Raw genomic sequence first — 19161 nt, forward strand, 5'->3', positions numbered from 1 at the left:
TATCCTGTTCTGAAGGTTTGTTTACATCAGTCTGATTGGGTGTAAGAGTTATTTATTTTCTTTAGTTATCTAGATATTTTTCCTTGTATTGTTTTGTAGCTTCTCTTCTAGTGTCTCTCATTATTTTAAATTTCACTGGTAAGAAAATAATGATACGGCTAAAATGAGTTTTTGTTTAGTGTCCATGTCTAACAAAACACTTTCCTAGAAATGGACCTCCCTTATTCTGGTTTTCAGATTACGTACACAGCCTATTGCATAAATGACAAAGATAGTGCCAGCAGTGAGAGGATCTTGGGCACTGGCAGTGCCTGCAGGGTGTATGCCAAAGTGGGTAAATATACTAATTGAGGCTTTAAAGAAACTAGGTAACAGTTGGCCTGTCAAGATAATTACATCATCGACTGTATGGGCATGATCACTATTTTGCTGACCTTTGTTCAGTCTATTATGTTTTTCTTAGCAAGAAGGATCCATTAACCTGAATAAGCCAGAATGTTGACTGTTTATTTTATATGTATTTAGAATATATAAATTATAGGATATTGCAATATTAATGTTGAAATTATCTAAATAATTAAGTTTTTTGCTCTTTAAAAGAATGTAAATGCATTATTATGTTATTATGTTATTGTATCAGTGACATCAAATGGTCTTCAAAAGGCAATATTATTGATCACATTTATTTATAGGACAAAATACAGTCACAACATATAGTTATTATGACAGACTTAGTTAATAATCTACATATAGTCGTTGGGTCAAATAAAATAAGTAAATATATATAGATTTTAGTGCCCTCTTGTGTGATTATAGCTCTGACGTCAGTGTCAGTGGCATTGGTTAACAAAGCCTTTAATCCAGAAAAGGAAATTTGTTGCATTTTCCTAAACAAAGCAATAATAAAGATTTTCTGTCCTTTTTTTTATTTTTTTTTGGGGGGGGGGGTAAGGTGGTAAATTAGGCTGCATGAGAGGCTTTCTCTGAATGCTGCAGAAGAGCATGACCATGTTCTTGCTCTGTTGCGTGAGGATTAGCAGCTGGTTTAATTGTGCTGAAGATAAGGGTGTAATTTATAGGTCTTGTAGGTCTTTAGTGCAGCAATGAGGTCAGCAGGCTGTTGGATTCATTCAGACAGTCAGACCTATTGTTTACTGATTGCTCGACACAAACAATACTCCACATCCTCTCCCTTCATCACTGTCCTGGGACGCGAAGATCAGAAATAGTCAGAGGAACTTTACATCTAAAGAGGGAAATGCCATTGATTTTCCAGCATTCTTACGTAATTAAATTGATAAGTTGTAAATTAAGTTAAGTGTGTTTATGTTAGTTCTGATGTGAGGCTTTGTGTCTGAATATATTTTATAAAACGTTTTTGGTGGAGAGGTACAGGCAGGGTACTGCAAAGCAAATTAGTGCTCAGATTTATTTTTTATAAATATTTTACCATGAACATTATATAGAAAACGTATGTACAATAGTGATAAAAATAGTAATAAAAAGCTTAAGTGTTGATGTTCTTTTTTGCACTGTAAAAAAATATTTTACACCAGGCAGCATGGAAATATTAATATTCATTTGTGACGTAGCATGATACTTCAGTTAAATGTGATTATTTATGAAAACAGGTTTTCAGTTATCTTGCTCAGTGAAACATACTTAATTTGCATTTTACATATTGCAATTTGCATTATGATAACTATATACATTATTTTGAATTTCAAATATGGCCTCTATTACAGTAACACAATGCATGATGGACACCTCAATTCATCAGCAGACATTTGTGCCATGTAGGGTTAATATTCTTATTTTTAAAAAGAGTTTTATAGTTGCATCTCCATTCCTTGTTTTAACTTGAATGTAGAATAAAAAGCATTCAAAAGCAGTACAGCTCTTCACAGTTATGTTATAAGGAACAATTTGGCCTGGAATACAGTGCAGCTAGGAACAAAGCTTATTTATTTTTATTCAGTCTCTCTAAGGCTTGATCAAAACAGCTCATTTAATTACAATAAATAATAAGAAATTGGAAAACAAACTAAATAAATGACCATAGTTTTTCATAAGTTCATCAAAAAACTTATGAAAACCTGTTTTCATAAATAATCACATTTAACTGAAGTATCATGCTACGTCACAAATGAATATTAATATTTCCATGCTGCCAGAAATACCAGAAATATATAGGATAGACATAGGTTGCATTGTTTGATCTCTTTTAAAGCTATAATCACTTGGTTAAGGCAGTAGATTACCCAGTCACTAATGTAATGATCTTAAACATCACACACTGCTTATTATTCATTACTCTGGCTCAGCCTTTTATTTGACCTTGTAAATGACAAGATTTTTGCCCTAAGCTGGAAAAAAAGCCATTTTCCCCACTAAAAAACAGATGAACTGGGCGTCGTGTGTCTGCATGCTAATGTTTCTGTGGAATTGGCGGGTCTTTTCAAATGACGGAATAATCCATCCTTCATCCATCTGATGGATGCTGTTTGACCACTGACACAAGTCCATAGGGATGCTGGGGGATTTAGTGGGGGGAGTGGAGGGGGTGTCCATCTGTTGACTGCTGTAAGAGCGGTCAAAACAGCAGCTATTAACAATCACCGTCCCACCTCGGAGGATAAAAATATGGGACGCTGTCAACATCAAAATCAATCAGGCTCTCTGAGCCGAAGCTGGTTGACCCATTTTGAGCAGCCTCAGCCTGTCTCATACGAGCAATGGGCCAGATGGAGGGAGAGCAAAGGTCACAGATATTTAATTGAGTTTGAAGGGTTTTTTTCAGCAGTTTTGAAAAGATGGCAAATCTCTTCAGTAGAGTCTCGGTTATAGACTTTGACTATTTGCAAAAAGACAATAAGAAGTAATTATTTCATATGAATAAAACAATTAACAAATTGAGCTGAATTCACAAAACAGAAAATGGTACATTAATGTAAAGTGTGAATGTATTTTTAATGTTGGACAAATTAAATACACGCAGAAACACTACAAATCAATAAAATGTAATGTGATTCTAATGGTTAAATATAAAAAAAACATTACAATGAAACATCGAATTTTAAAAAAAGGACAATATTAGACTATTTGTGTGTACCGATAGTCTGATTGTCTGCCTACAGCCTTTTCGCAGTAGGCTTCTGGGCCTATTTTTGTTTTAACAGGGCATCCTTTTATCAGTGCCAGGTCCTGGCCCTAAATATCCCCAACAGTGGATTAGTGAATGGAGTTTATTTAAAGGAGACGGGCCATGCAGAGACCAGTCAGTGTGTCGGAACTGACATAGGACTCAGGATGCAGAACATATACATGCAGAGCAATGAGCAATTTGAAGTTTTTACCACCGTCTTCTCTCCACAAGGTAAGCAATAAGGCTGTGCATTGTAGTTACATGGATGAAGCATGTTTCTATTTCCATAGATGCTATAAAACCTACATGTTTCTAGTGTACTATTGTAATGCGTTGTGTACATTGTGCTACCTACCAAACAGATCAGCATGTACTGTATTGCACTAATTACACTGTACTTACTGTACTATATATAATGTTCAAATATTTATTTTTGTATGTAATCAGTGTCAGTGCAGCAGTCCATTATTAATGCTTAAAGTAACATTTATACTGATGCATCAGTATCAATAAAGTATCAATACACATGTGCATGCCTTTATTATATAGATGTAAGATGCAATAAGTTGTTCTATACTCTGGCTGCTAATAATAATCAATGAGTGCAAATAACATGTTTCTTGATGTGTTTTTTTTACAGTAGGCAGAGCAAGACATCGATACAGAAATGAGGAACCAGATAAGGTATTTATAAAGGTCTTATTCTGTTATATTATGAAGGAATATGTTTCTGCTTTGGTAACACATTATACAGGCCTTAATACCATATGATGATTGTTTTAATAATTGCAATTTGACTTCAAATCAAATTGTTATTATTATGCACAGAGTTAACTCATCAAATAAATGTTTAGAACTTTACCTTATAATATTAGAAATATAATTTTGCTTCAGCAAACAATATCAGTAGTCTACTTTTATCTTGTGATAGATTATTTGATTACTTGTTGGATTACTTAAACCATACATACATATTATTATACCACATATATTTTTTGCTTCTACATTTTTGGCCATTTTTAATTTATTGCATGATTTGAATCTTAATGTTGCTTTTTACATTGTTTCAAAAATGAATAAGCAGTTCAGTTTTTTTAATTGAATTTCATAGCTCACATTAATAAAGCAACATTTGTTATCTTCTTCTGTAAAATGAATATATTTTGCACAGCAGCAATGAAATATAAACATAAATCATTGTTTACTTTTCTGCACCTTTTCAGCCTTGCAAAATCAGTCAAACATTTTTTATAGTGATCTTAAGAAATACTGTAAAAACAATCTTGCAAAAGAACAGTAACATTGCTAATACCTAATATGTACTGTGATGTTAGTCAAATTTAATAATACTTATTGACTTCTTAATTCCTATACAGTTATTTTTTCAGAGTTTCTTAGATTTAGACATATGCATCAATTTCACATTGGAAACTCTATAATTGCAATTGAACCTGTTTAGGTTGAATCTATCTTTAATGTGCACGGTAATAAACGTTCTGTTGAACGCTCCATCAATACAGACTTCTTTAATTTTTTGCTTTCCTTGTTCCAGTATCTATATTAGGCCAGTCATTAGTTTATTTAACAGTTGTTAGAGGTGCAAGTAATCTGGGGTAGGAGAGGATTTAGTTGTCTTTGACTTTAGAGCCAGTTAATCCTTGCTCTTTAAACTGCTTACTCACTTCATTCACACAGGCCTTCTAAGATCAAGTGTCAGTCAGTGCATTGCAGTGAATGAGCCTGAACTTAAACAATGCTTCTGAATCTGCAATAAGTGTGTTTCCATAAATATTCATATGTATGATGTCCACTAGGTGGTGGTGACACACAGATACGTCCCCCAGTGGCCTGATGAAGTGGAGCTGACACAAGGTGATGTCATCCAAGTCTTTTCCAGACAGGAGGAGGAGAGGTGGTTTGGGCGGCTGCAGAATGGACAGCAGGGCTACTTCCCTGCTTCCTGTGTCCTCGAGCTCAATCACAACCTACACCATGTACGTATATACAAGCGACCAATTCAGGCCTTCTGCTGGGGAAAATCTTGTATATACATATATACAGCTCCAGAAAAAATAAGAGACCTCTTAAAATTGATTTAATTGATTGATTTTACCAAATTGAAAACCTCTGGAATATTATCAAGACGAAGATGTCTGATAACAAGCTATCAAACCAAGGTGAACTGTTTGAATTCTTGCACCAGGAGAGGAATAAAGTTATCCAAAAGCAGTGTGTAAGACTGGTGTAGGAGAACATGCCAAGATGCATGAAAACTGTTTTTCCACCAAATATGGATTTCTAAACTTTTATGAAAAGAATTTATGAATATGTAAGTTCTATATAAGCTTAATACATGAATACACAGTGTCTCAAGTGATTGTACTTCAGGCTACAAATACAACCTGTAGACAAAAGAACACTCAACACAATTCTGAGAAAAAGTTACTAAAAAGGTTATTGATTACATTTTTAAAAGCAATTAATTATAGGCTCTGTAGAGAATGATGCACAGTATACTTTAAATATGTTTATAATTGCCCTTTTAAAATTGTTAATTTTTTTTACATATATTATAATGACTGTAGGTTGAACTATGGTGGAACATGAAACAACACTTTCCTGTTATCCTGATCATTTAATCACAATACACATTTCTGAGTATGTTGCATATATAGTAAGTACTTCTAGAACAGTGAACAAAATGACAGATTTAGGTCAAATATAGAGAGCCTGTAAATACTGGCTGTATAACAATTAAATCTACTGGATAGTTGCAGGTAACTGACAGGCTGTTATAATCTTATATATCTTATAATCCAAAAATCCAAAAATCACTGTACTTATTTTATGTAGGAAGAAAATGTTAAAAATATAATTTAAGCATTTTAAAATATTGTAATGTAAAGATTGTAATTCCTACAGTGTGAATACATTTTGTGTATTGTATTAGTATAATGATTTCAGCCACCCTTTGCCTGTGTGACAGTGCAGAAATGAGTTTGTTACGTAAGGAAGTGCAGTAAGGTCAGTATAAGAATGGAGTTAATCCTGTTGTACTGTGACCTGATCTGTTCTGTCTGTCTTCCTAGAGGGATGAAGCCTCCAAGAATGGCAAAGGCTTACGACGACACAGTTCAGTTCACGTTGGGTCTGCAGGGCTCCTTGGGGACTTTGCAGGGTGAGTGTGTGTGTGTGTGTGTGTGTGTGTGTGTGTGTGTACCTCTCCACCCCTTGTTGCTCCACTTCACGGCTCTTGCCTACATCAGCATCCTCCCACCCCCCTCTTAGTGTCCACCCAAAGCAGCTGCTCCCCCTCCAAACTTGCCACACCCCAAACAGGTGGCTCATCTCATAGCTCATTAGCTAACAATGCACACAAACAGCACGCCACATCTGATCTATACTCAGGCAGCTAGCAGCAGGCATCTAGTGCTGTCCATTTCTGAATGTCAGGCAGTGTGACGGTGGTGATTATACAGGTAAAAATAAAGAAGAACAAGCAGAAGGAAAAGTACAAAAAATAGAGCATTTGTTGATAATTAATTAATTCAGCAATGCATGCACTGTTGTCTCATGCAGGGGGACAAAGAATTAAAAAATGAATTAAAAAAGGAATAAAAATAATACTTTCTCTAAATTTAGCATTATTCTGAATCTTAGGTCTCATAGATCGTTGAATGTCCTCTAAAGAAATGAGTAAGAAATGAGTAAGAAATGAGTAAAATAAAAAAACTGAATATTGATTATTTCTCATAATGATAAAGTGTAAAACTTTTGGCCCTAAACTTAAAATATATTGACATTGTTTAAATTTATTTTTGTAGATGATAAATTCCACTGTGTTAATTTAGAGAAGGCGTTTGAGTGGAATACAGCAATCACATCATTTCTACAGCATTTTTGTAAGTGCAGCACCATTCCCTAAAAAGGAGTTGCCAGAACTTATCCAATACAAACACTCTACTCAATCTGCCACTGCAATTTTCCACTATTCACTCTCTGGCCCTGTAAAAATGCCTTTGAGGCAACAGTCAGCATTAGTGGAGCTGCACTAATGCACTTAAGGTGTTTCAAAAAAGCAGCGTTTCACTGTTAGCCAGTTAGCTTTAACCTCCTGAAACCGTGAATCATGATGCAGTTACCATATTGTTCTATTTTGGAGGCTATGAAACTAATGTGGATTGTGATATTAATATAGATACACTAACTTCTAAGTGGTTAAGCCAGATAAGTCGTCCAACAGAATAAGAAAGATTGGGATTTCAGTGGGACTATCCTCTGTTTAGACTTAAGATATTGAGCTTTACTGAAAAATCCTGCTGCTTTGTTTGTGTAGTGGAGGTGTGCTAGACCTGATTAGACTCAGAAAGTGTCCCTCTTGCCATGAGTAGTGACAGCCCCCACTGCCGGGGCCTGAACAGCCTGCTCCTTGTCTTTCTCTCTCTCCCTCTCTCTCCTTTTCTCCCTCTTTCTCCCTGTCCCTCTCTATTTCTCTCTCTCCCTCTCTCTCTCTCTCAAAGCACTGGAATCTGGGTCACGGGAATAAACAGGGCCTTTGTGCTTGTTGTTTCCTCTTTGTGTCGCCACAGTGGAGGCAGGCCACAGACCCCAAGGGGAGGGGAGGAGGGTCCCTTCCTGACCCTCAAGCATGAGGCCCAGGCTTCGGCCCCCAGCTCACCCAGCCTGCTCCACAGGATCCTGTCCAAACATCGCAGGAGGAGCCACTGCCAGGGCTCCAGCAACAGGGCCTTCGAACCTGACTGAACCGCCCCCAACCTGCAGGAGGGCACAGCACTCATCCCACAGCGGGATGTCCCATACATAAATGTAATATATTAACATACATTACATTGTACTACAGTTTACTCAGCACATACTGTAGAAGCTAATGCTTCTAATTGGCTGAAAAGCATTCATTTCATCATACCTGTATCATTTTGCTAAACACAGGTTGCTAACCAACAACAAGTTCACTTTACTCTAAACTGATGAGGTTATTGCAAATGAAATTGCCTATATTGAAAGGAAATCAGGGAGGGAGGGAATCAGCGTAATTCAGAAAAAAAAATGTACAATATGAATTTGATTTTGTATTTAAATAGTATTTAACGTTAACATGTGAATCTTTCATTACCCAGTTTATTCAGCCCATATATGTATGATAAACTGTAAAATTAATCTGTTTTAAATAAATAATTTTATGTGATTGCACAAAACACACAATTTTTTACATACATACATACATACATATATATCATATTATTATCATTATAGTCTACAGCACATTATACTTTCCCATTAAAGCTGGAAAATGAAGTATGACTGCAATAAGTGGAAAAGATTCAGTGCAAGAAAAATATAAGATATGCATCCATTTTAAAATACTACATTTTATTTTCTTGAGCTCTGTAACTAAGATAAATATAATTTATATTTTATATATATTTTTTCCCTGACTCTTCAATATGCAAATGAGCTGCTGTGTTTTATTGTGATCTATGCACATCCTAATCAGTAAAGCAGGTCCTTTTGTGTTTGTTAGAATCGAAATATTAACATCATCCAACACACCTAATTAGTTTTAGTCACAAATGCAGGCCATTGTTTAAAATGGCCTACAACCACAACTGAACACATGTCCCAATATACTCAACATGATATTTTCCTCTGTAGTTTATTTTGTATATAATAGCAATTATCCTTGTGCCACATAGACTTGCTTGACTTGCTCATACAAGAAACATGAATGTGCTGTTACTGTTGGTACAGATGACTACAGAGTTGGACCTTGTTCAACTTGGAAGCATGACATATATGACAGAATGGAATATTAAAGTACTAATTTAACAGACTAGTATGCCGTAATAGGAAAATGTTATTAGACTGTTTGTATTCTTAGATCACTGTAGTTTTATATTTTCCTAATTCCAGATGTGTAGCATATTCATATCATCAGTTTGTCTTGTTTGCCCTGTATGTATTGTGCCCTGAATTATAATATGTATCGTTTATCTGAAATGTAATGACAAAATATGTATTTTCTTAAATAAAAAATAAAATAAACTGCTCTACAAAATTCTTGTAATTTTAATACTTTTAAAAACATTTATAAACATAGATTTAACTGTTTTTAAAGCTACCACATTTTAGTTTTTTTTTGTTTATTATATTTTGTACACAATAACTTATTACATATCAAAAATATTGTTTTATCAATTATTATTTATAATTATTTTATTTTATTTATTTCATTAATACACATTTTGGAAATAAATGTATCCATTACTTAATTAAAAACACTAAGACTAAGACTAAGATATTTTAAGAGGGGTGATTCAGAGAATTCGGCAGTAAGTGATGTCAGTTCCTGATGTTCCTAAGTCAGTCAGTTCCTGATGGTTAAAACATAAAAAAATGACCAAACAAATATCTAACTAACTTAGAAAATAATCAAACTGTAATGGCTAGAGGACATACAGTCAGAGCAATTGCAACACCACAAGTCTTGGTGTTCTCATGATGCAGTGATCAGTATTTACCAAAAGTGGGCCAATAAAGGAAAACCAGTAAATCAGCCACAGGGTCAGGGGTGTTCATATTAAATTGTTCTTGGTGACCTTGATCTGTTTGATAGATACATATTGATTTTCTAAAAATGTTTTAGTTGTCTTGATATTTTACCATGACAGGATGGACAGCTTATGATTTGCCTCAGGTAATACGGAGAAAATCTGAGAAATAGTAAGTGAAATTAATTCGTCCCTTAAAAAAATCTGTATGAAAGCTGTCACTGGTGTCAAAATTACAGATTTTTTAAAAAGAGCTCTGTAAAGCGATGTTATGTTCTCAACATTTTCCGCATCTTTTCTGTGTGCGTCTGTGCTTTTCCTGCCCTTCTGTGTGATTATTTACCTTTCTCCTCTGTACCTGTGTGTTCTTTTCCCTCATGCTCCCCTACACTTGGCCCTGTGTGTTTCTCCGCATCTCCACCCCAGCACTGTGTTCTTCTCATGACTATCTGTAGCTCCGCCCCCTCGTTACCTGTTCCTAGGTGTTTCTTGTTTCCTGTCTCCCTCTGTGTGTATGTAGTATATATAGCCATTTTGTGTCTGTGTTTTATTGTTGGTTCTTGTACATGTTTAACGTCAGTCAGGTTGCATGTTTCTTTGTTTTAAAAAAATGTGTTCATTTAAAGTAAATAGTGAAAAGCTTATTGTTGCACAGTGTTTGTATAAAATTTAAACAACTATGCTGTGACACAAAAGGCACATTATACTGACAAAGATCACATGTTTAAAATCAGTGAATCACATTTGAATAATGGTGTGTAAGATTCTTGTTATCTGCCCCACTGGCACATATCAGATCGCTAATGAGGCAGTGGCTTAACATGTTAATGCCAATTGTATAGTGTAAAGAGGACAGCAGCCTACACTAATTATTTCTTTTCAGCGATGCATGTTTATGGTAGAATACCCAGATGTACTGGAAATGTTCCCAATGACAATCAGTCTTCAAATACAGTAAATGCTTATAAATAATCTTTTGGTGAGGACATGCTCATGTGTGCAGTTATTTCTGCAGTAGCTGCACTGAAACAGCTCTGATCCAGCTGTTAGGTAAGAATATGCATGCATGATAAATCAGTCTCTTTCAAACTGCATCACGTGCTGTAGGTTTATATCCCTATAAACACACCCGTCTCTTGATTTGTAGTAACTGATTTCTGCAGGTTTTATATTGGTGAGGTGCTGTAAGCCATCTGCTCTACACAGCTTAACCAAAGCCTTCAGCTTTCTTTCCTGGCTTCTGATTCAGGCCTCTCATAATGCTTTAATTAGTCTTAATCTAGGAGTAAACTTAGAGACTGCTGATGTCATACTCATTTCAGGCATTTCGGGGGGAGGGGTTACGCTACGCTACAGGTTGAACATTGTAAAGTCAAAAAGTGAGTGTTTTGCAGATAAATGTACAAAATTATTATTCATTGTTATTAGGTCATTTTAAATAAAGACATCATTAATAATACTTAGAAGAAAAGCAAGAAGTATAAGTGGATTTTTCCTTTTTTGCAAATATTACTATTTTAGATCATTATAAATAAATCATCATTAAAAAATATGATTAATAATGCTATGCAATAAGGAAATATATAAATAAAATTTGTAATATTAGTAGTAATAGTAGTAAAAGTAGTAGTAGCAGTAGTATTAGAAGTTCATATTAGAAGTGGTACTTCTGCATTTCGGGCGGCACGGTGGCGCGGTGGGTAGCACTTTCGCCTCACAGCAAGACGGCCTGGGTTCGATTCCCGGCTGGGGCGACCCAGGTCTTTCTGTGTGGAGTTTGCACGTTCTCCCCGTGTCTGCGTGGGTTTCCTCCAGGTTCTCCGGTTTCCTCCCACAGTCCAAAGACGGCACGTTCAGGCTAATTGGAACTTGATTGAAATTGCCCCTTAGGTGTGAGTGTCTGTGTGTCTGTGTGTCTGTCTGCCTTGCGATGGCTTAGATCGTAGAACCTTGTGATTAGACAGTACCTTTCCTGCCGCGAAATAGCCGACGAGCTGATGTGGCGTTAAACTCGACTACCCAACCCAACTTCTGCATTTCTGACAGAGACACCTGTCTGTTCACACTGACAGTTCTAGCCCTAAGTTGCTGGTCACAATCATTACCAACCACTGCACTGTCCACTGTCAGAGATAATGCCTTCTATGATGTATTTCTTATACACATGACACTAAATAGTACGTAACCTAGCTAGCAAGTAGGCCTGGACAATAGTTCGATATCGGTATTTATCGCGATAAGAAATGTTTCAATAACGGTGATATCATTTTTGTGGTATATCGATATGTATTATTTACAGAATCTGTCACGGACATGCGTTTTACTGGCGTCAGCTCGCCGCACAGCTGAACACAATCAGCTTCCGTAGCTGGACTATCTCTGTGCGTGATGACGTAATCACATAGGCACGTAGCCAGATAGGCTAGGCTAGGCTAGGCTCGGGTCCGCTACGCATCTAAAATGCCTTGCGCTGGAGCCAAACGGAGCCGGCACGAGCGGATCCAAGGTTAAGGTAGGCTCGGTTTGCATCTGAAATGTTCCGCGCTGGAGTGGAACGGAACGGAACCGAGCCTAGCCTAGCCTCGGGTCCGCCCACGGGTCCGCTCGGTCCGCCTACGGGTCCACTCGGTCAGCCTCTGGTCCGCTCGGTCCGCCTACGGGTCCGCTCGGTCCGCCTCTGGTTCGCTCGGTTTTCATTTTGCTATATGCAAATAAAATTGAGCATTGATTTATCTTGACTATTGTTTATTTCTTAAGTATTATAATGTTTTCGTGAAAGGAGGTTTCAAAGACTTAAATTAAGTAGACAGTAGTAGGTACTAGGGGTGTGCCATATCATATATCACGATATTATACTCTGAAATATCGTGCCACATCACTCACCCCTAATTATCACATCAGGGTACTAATTTTTTTGCTGTTTTAAGCAAAAGAAAAACTCACACATTTCTAATTTCCTATTAAATATCTACTAGAGACAGATTATATCTGTAAAGTGTCATTTATTTTACTTTAATACTGGATATATGGAGATATTTGGAGTGCATTATTATTATTAGTATCATGTAATTCTCAATTATTGACTTCTGTTATAAATCTGCTAAAATTATTGTTTTTTTTAAATATCTTAAAGGTGTGCAATATCATATCGTATACAATAATAAAAAAGTTTTTTGTTTTTTTGTCATATCGCCAAGAGTATCGTTATCGCGATAATACCATGAAATATTGTGATATTATTTTAGGGCCATATCACCCACCCCTAGTAGGTACGTATTTCCATTGCAGGGATTCTTAGCAGTTTTCTGAGGCCTTCTAAGTATTTATATCGATATCGGAATTATATCGTATCGACCGAAATTAAGGAATATATCGTGATATGAATTTTGGCCATATCGTCCAGCACTACTAGCAAGCAATCTTACCTCTGATGAATGATAAATTAGGTCAGAATATGGTAAATTATTTACATTAAATTCAATTTTGTTTTAACAAAAAAATATATTTTTACAACAAAAAACCTTGGGAGGAATCAAGACCCCATCCTCCTCTGGTCGACCCGGGCAGCACAAACAATAAACATAGCTAAAACAACTGTACAGAGAGCTAATAGAAAGTGGTAGATAATGCAGGAACAGGTTCTGAGTTTAAGTATGAGTAGGTTATGGGCACATGCTCAGTGTTAAAGTTTAAGCATCTACAGCTATGGAGTTGACAGGAATGGATCAGCGCAGGGTTGTAAAGCAGTACAGCATCACAAAGGGTAGCAAGGCATTGGAGAGCCAAGCTGAAAAAACACCAGAAAAGGGCACCTTTATTCAAGCAAAATAGATAGATGTAGAGAAAACAAAGAGGAAGGAAAAACAGGTGATCTGGAAGTCTGGAACACTGAAATGACGAATGGATACCTCCAGGCGGGCAGGCTGGACATCTTAGTACAATGGAAAGAGAACAGACACACTGCTGAGTAGTGGAGTTGTAGTACCCGATCTCACCATGATCACAATGTGTGTGCGTGTTTTTGTTTTTAAATGCACATGACACGATAAAAACAGCCTGGAAGTAAAATATCAATATATAAGTAATATATTAAGATTTTTCAGGAACATTACCACCCACCCCTTGTAAAAGTAATACTCAACTTAAAAGTATACTCAACATGCAAAAGTACATACTTTTTCAAATTAAAATATGTACTTAAATACATACTAAATGTAATATTTTGGAACAACTTATGGCAACTTAAGTATATTTCAGTATATTTAAACACAACATAAAAGTATTGAATTGTGCTTTTGAGTGCTTTTTTCGTACAACTTTTGCAAACCTAAGTAGGTTTAAGTATGTGTTTTTAAACACCTTTTTAATACACTTTAATTATATTGTAAATGTACTACTTTAATGTACACCTTAATTACACAAAAACTTAATTAAAGTGCACTTTAAGTCGTATTTAATTCCACTTTATATACTTTTATTATTCTTTATCTAATTTGAACATACTTTTAATGCTCTTAAGTATGCTCTTTTCACTCTGGGTGGTAATGCCTTCTATGATGTATTCCTGGTACACATCTGACACAGTGGATCGAGAAATGTTAAATGCTCACATAACTTTAGAAATGCTTTAAAAAAGTCCCATCCAACTGGCACCCTCTATCAGGCCTCACTCAAGCTCTTATAATACACTTTACTTTGCCACGCACATGCTGGCCTGTTTAGTATCTCACTCACAAGATAACACCTCACAACTCACAATATATCTTGTATATCAATCATTTGTGCTCCAAAATTTACTTGAATATCAACTGTTATTCTGTCTCTACTCTAGCGAGTAATATTTACATATGACAAACTTTTGATAGATAGTTTGATCTCATTTACACATCCAGAAGCTGAATGTGCTGCAGGCAGCAGCTGGTACCTGGAGATCACCTGCTAGGTGAGCAGCTGCTAGGCAGGGCTCTTCAGCCACACCCTGGGAACACCATGTAGCCCCCAGTCCATTCACCAGGTGCCTCTCCTGCAGAACAGCTCCATTCACAAGTCTGAGTCTGTTCATCTCACACTCTGCAATTTCTCATCTCTAGTTACACCCTCCCCCCCACCAATTACTGACCACTCTCTGGAAAAACCTTTTCAAATAAGGCAATTTTTATTAAATTATATACTTTGAAATCATAAAGGAGCCCCCCCAGGGATCCCTGACATATGCCAGAAGATCACTACATCAATCTGGATTTGGTCAAAAAGGGCTATGATTACTTCAGAAACAAAAACATTATAAAGTAAGTGTAAACACTGTTAGCACCATACACAAGTGATAAAAGACAAAAGCTTTGAAAAGAGCTTCTGCTTATCTGAATGTTGGTACATTCAGATGTGCTGTTTGCTACCAGGCAAAGCAGGCAAATGCTTGTAGCAAAATTTGCAATGACATTAAAAGAAACGTGACCTCCCTAAGGGGTCTCGCCTGACTGCACTCACTCCCGTTACATGTGGCGTGCATGAAAAACAAAGAGCAGTTATCCTCCTGAGAGTAAATAATACAAAAAGAAACCGTGGAGGAGGAGAAAAAACAAGTTAACCAACCAAGCTAGCAAAGCTTACGTGGCCAAAGCTGGCCATGATGAATGCATGCTAAAATAGACTGAAATTTGGTAAATTAGGTTGATATATGTGCAGTATGGTGTTTGTACTTTATTGTAGTATTGTATTGCAGTGTGAATCCGCTTACATTTTTCTTTATCTTAAGTCACTGAAACTGATTTCTGCTCACCTTGTGTGGGCATGTATGTGTTTTTTTTTAATGCAACTGATGCAAAAACAGCCTAGAAGTCAATAGTAGTATATCAAGATTTGTAATATTTAATGTCATTTTAATTTTAATCTATTCTGAAAATCCAGATTTTGCAATTATACGCGTTTCCCCCATATTTCGAAGATGCCTGTTTTGTGTGTGGTGCTCATATGACACACCAGCCTACTCTACCGAGATTGGCTAGATGCGGCATGATAGACATGCTCATTTACATAAAGCTGCATAAATCTGCATGAAGCTAAAGAGGCAAAATAACATGTGGACATGCACTGCTACTGGCTTTGTGACACTGTTATAAATTAACTTTATATTTTCACTATGTAAAACCTATTGCTATTCAAATTTAGAGCATATTGGTGATGAATGCTGATTGAAATGGCCCACAGTGAATTTCTGCATAGAGCCCCAACAGACTCTAGAATCACCACTGGATACATTTTAGCCTAAAGTGTTCGACATCTGAACAGTTAAACCGCATAAAAATACATATTTTCTACACTGTAAAAAATCCCTGACTTACATAGATATTATCTTTTTTTATAAGTGATCAAATAATCCATAGTGGTTACTGGGTAATAGGCCGTATAATGAATAACTGAATAAAAAGCCAGGAGTTTAAGGCCTTAATCCATGTCTGTTACAGTTCACGCATCATTTCACAGTCACAGGCTAACAGTAAGGCTGTCTTTCTTCTACTTCTTCTTCTTTAATATCTGTAACCTTTTCCAAAGGCTCCCGCTCCACGCCCCGCTGCATTTATTCATAGCTTCCGCCTTTTTTCAAACACTCTGGAGTTATGCGCCTGGACTGTCTCTGGTGTGCACACGCTCAGCAGTGGCCCTTGTGCGGGCCAATGGAAACTCTGACCTATATAAGCGTGCAGGCAGGCCAGGCCTTCACAGTGCCTCACCCTGGCTTTCCCGCTCAACCAGGGCCTGCTCTGGGGGTGCCTGCCAGATGACTGGGGCTGTCACTGCTATAATGGCCTACCATCTGCTGTCTGGCACACACAAAGGCTGGCAGTGTGCACACAGGCACCAGGGGAGAGGCTTCACGGGGATGAGTTTGCACCCCGCCACATGCCGCGTTGGGACACCTCTAAACACGCAAACACACACACACGCGCACATTTCTAAACAAGGGGTGATGCATGGTTGTTTATGTATTCAAAAGGAAATGTTAGCTGCATGAGTCATGCGACTTTTACATTATTCTGTGACAGCTTCTTAATAAACACTAAATGCCCCATTAAATAATGCTGCAGGGTTGGTTTTTAACCTAAGCAAGAATTCATTGACTTCTATTATTAGCTATTATTAGCTCCTAGTTAATCTTTTTTCTAAACTTTTCTAAATACATGGAAATTATTAAAACTATTCTCTACTATTTTATTTTCAGTGAGAGCATATGTTAAAATAAGTACCACAACATAAAGTATGATAAAATCAGATACTGTGGAAAAGCATGTAAAGTGCAGCATCTCTCAAAAGTGTAGCCACCACAAGTCTTGTACCTCTCCTTTTTGCTTGCATTATAGAGTTTAGGTCTGCCCCTTCCCATTTTTCTTCTTTAAGCTTTCTTAAAGTATATCCAGTACCTACAGACAGTTTTCACCATGCCAATATTATCAATTGTTTATTATCTTGTATAATCTGTTTTTTAAAATGGTTATTTGTTCATTCAGCTATCTTGTAAGGAGGCAGGGATACACGTATGTGTGAAGTGATTGACAATCCAGTCAGGTCTAATTTGATGTTAATTATGTTAGTATTAGCAATCTAATGTTAGTGCAGTTAGGCTAGATTACAGGCTAGATTCTGTTTCAGCCAGCGCTCTGACCTAACCTAATTGCTTTCTTGCAGCAGATCAGGGGTTAAACTGAACCATAGTAGTTTCGGTTTAATAATAAAATAGCCTGCATGAACTGCACTTCTACTGTAGAATCATCACTCTTACAAGCCATTTGCTTACAACATATTAGTTTGTAACTACAGAAAAATTGGTTGATTATTTCGTTTGTAGCGATCAACTGCTGGTTATAGTCATGGTATACAAAGATATTGAAAGTTGACACATACAAAAGAAGAGTCCCTTCAAGAATATTGAAATGGGTAAATAAATAGTAAATAATATGCTTACTTTGACTACAAAACTGAATAGACACATCACTGTCAGTCAACAGGTGTTAGGTATGGGCTTAGCCAGCATGCCTTCAGCTGCATTCAAGCACATACTGTACAAAACCACAGAATACTGAGCCAGCAGGCCTTTGACATCCCTCAAGCCAGCAATCTTTACTGAAAGGCACAAAAGCACAGCATCTCTGAGTCAGAAGGAGAAATGATTTAGAGCACATGTGCCATGAGCTTCTAATGGCCCTATAGTCAGCAGAAGGCATGTCAGTGGGGCCTTGCACCCCCTCCATTTGGGGGCAATTGAGTGAATGGGCCTGTAAAACTAACAGACTCAGGGAACAATGGAAGCAAAAGGCATTATTTCATGGGCGAGTGGGCCCCTTTAGACGGAGCAGCTGACCTGCGGAGAGGCCTCTTGTTCAGAAAGGGCGCGTGTCCGCAGACCTCGGGCTGACATGGCAGCACCCCCACAAGTCCAGAGACAGAGGGGTTTAGACATCACTTCTACTGTAGATACTCCACCTGCACTGCTGCCATTGGCACCTGGCTCTTACAAAGAGATGGAAAGAAGGTAAGAGGAACAAGATGCTCCAGCCAGAGATGTTAAGGCCTTGTTATGACATTAATTAGTCTACAACATGAAGGGCCGCTGTGTAAAATAATTTATTATTTAAAGGACAGCTTACTTTCTTTTCTCCATTTTACTTACTCTCAGTGTAGTTGATCAGAGCTAAAAGGTTAGCATAGTTAGCAAGCAATGAAAAGCTTGAAATAACCCTATTATTGCTGCATACTTCATACCAAGAAGTATGACCTTTGTGTTTCTTTGACAATATAAATTTTCTAAAAAATAGACAAAAGTAGCAACTAGGCAGCTAGGTAAATGCATTCCATACTTCTTATTAGCTGCATTAGCTTTTTAAGCTTTTCCAGTGAGAAAGAAAGCAAAAAGACATCACATATCCTGGGTGACTATTTTTAACAATCCCTAACTAACCAAACATGTTGTATATTTAAACATTAAAGTTACACAAACGTAGCAGAAATAATGCTAGGCTACTACGAGTAGGCTACCGTTATTTCTTAGCTATAATAGCCTGGAGGCTCCAGTAGAAACTAAAGAGCTGACACCACATATCCTGCCTGATGTTCTATTATTACTGTTATTGTTATTGAAGTACTGTTATTGTTAAATGAAAGGACTGAGGCAACAATATAATGAACAAAGCATTTTATTTTTTTTCTTCAATAAGTACACGTCACAGATGGTTATTGGCAGGATTTGGAAAACAGGCAATAAATGTTCAGCAAAATATTGTCATATATAAAATAAAACTTCTTGCTTGTGAAAAGTGGAATATATTGCGTTCATGCAACTGCTACACGTACTTACTTCCTCCAGAACCTACAATTAGGTGGATGAGTGTTAGAAAATAGAATTTTATATACACAACACACCTACAAAAACTGTACACACACACATCAAACCAG

The 19161-nt window shown here is 36.8% G+C and overlaps 1 protein-coding gene across 1 annotated transcript; it reads left to right on the forward strand.

Moving 5' to 3' along the window:
- The first annotated feature begins 3256 nt into the window (after positions 1-3256).
- Positions 3257-9208, forward strand: si:dkey-97a13.12 (uncharacterized). Its single transcript, XM_049486375.1, has 5 exons — positions 3257-3376; positions 3786-3829; positions 4960-5139; positions 6235-6323; positions 7735-9208. Exons 1-5 carry the CDS (start codon positions 3310-3312, stop codon positions 7907-7909), a joined length of 555 nt encoding a protein of 184 aa, XP_049342332.1. The 5' UTR covers positions 3257-3309; the 3' UTR covers positions 7910-9208.
- The last annotated feature ends 9953 nt before the right edge of the window (positions 9209-19161 follow it).

The sequence above is a fragment of the Astyanax mexicanus genome, chromosome 1 (assembly GCF_023375975.1).
Source record: "Astyanax mexicanus isolate ESR-SI-001 chromosome 1, AstMex3_surface, whole genome shotgun sequence".
NCBI lineage: Eukaryota > Metazoa > Chordata > Actinopteri > Characiformes > Acestrorhamphidae > Astyanax > Astyanax mexicanus.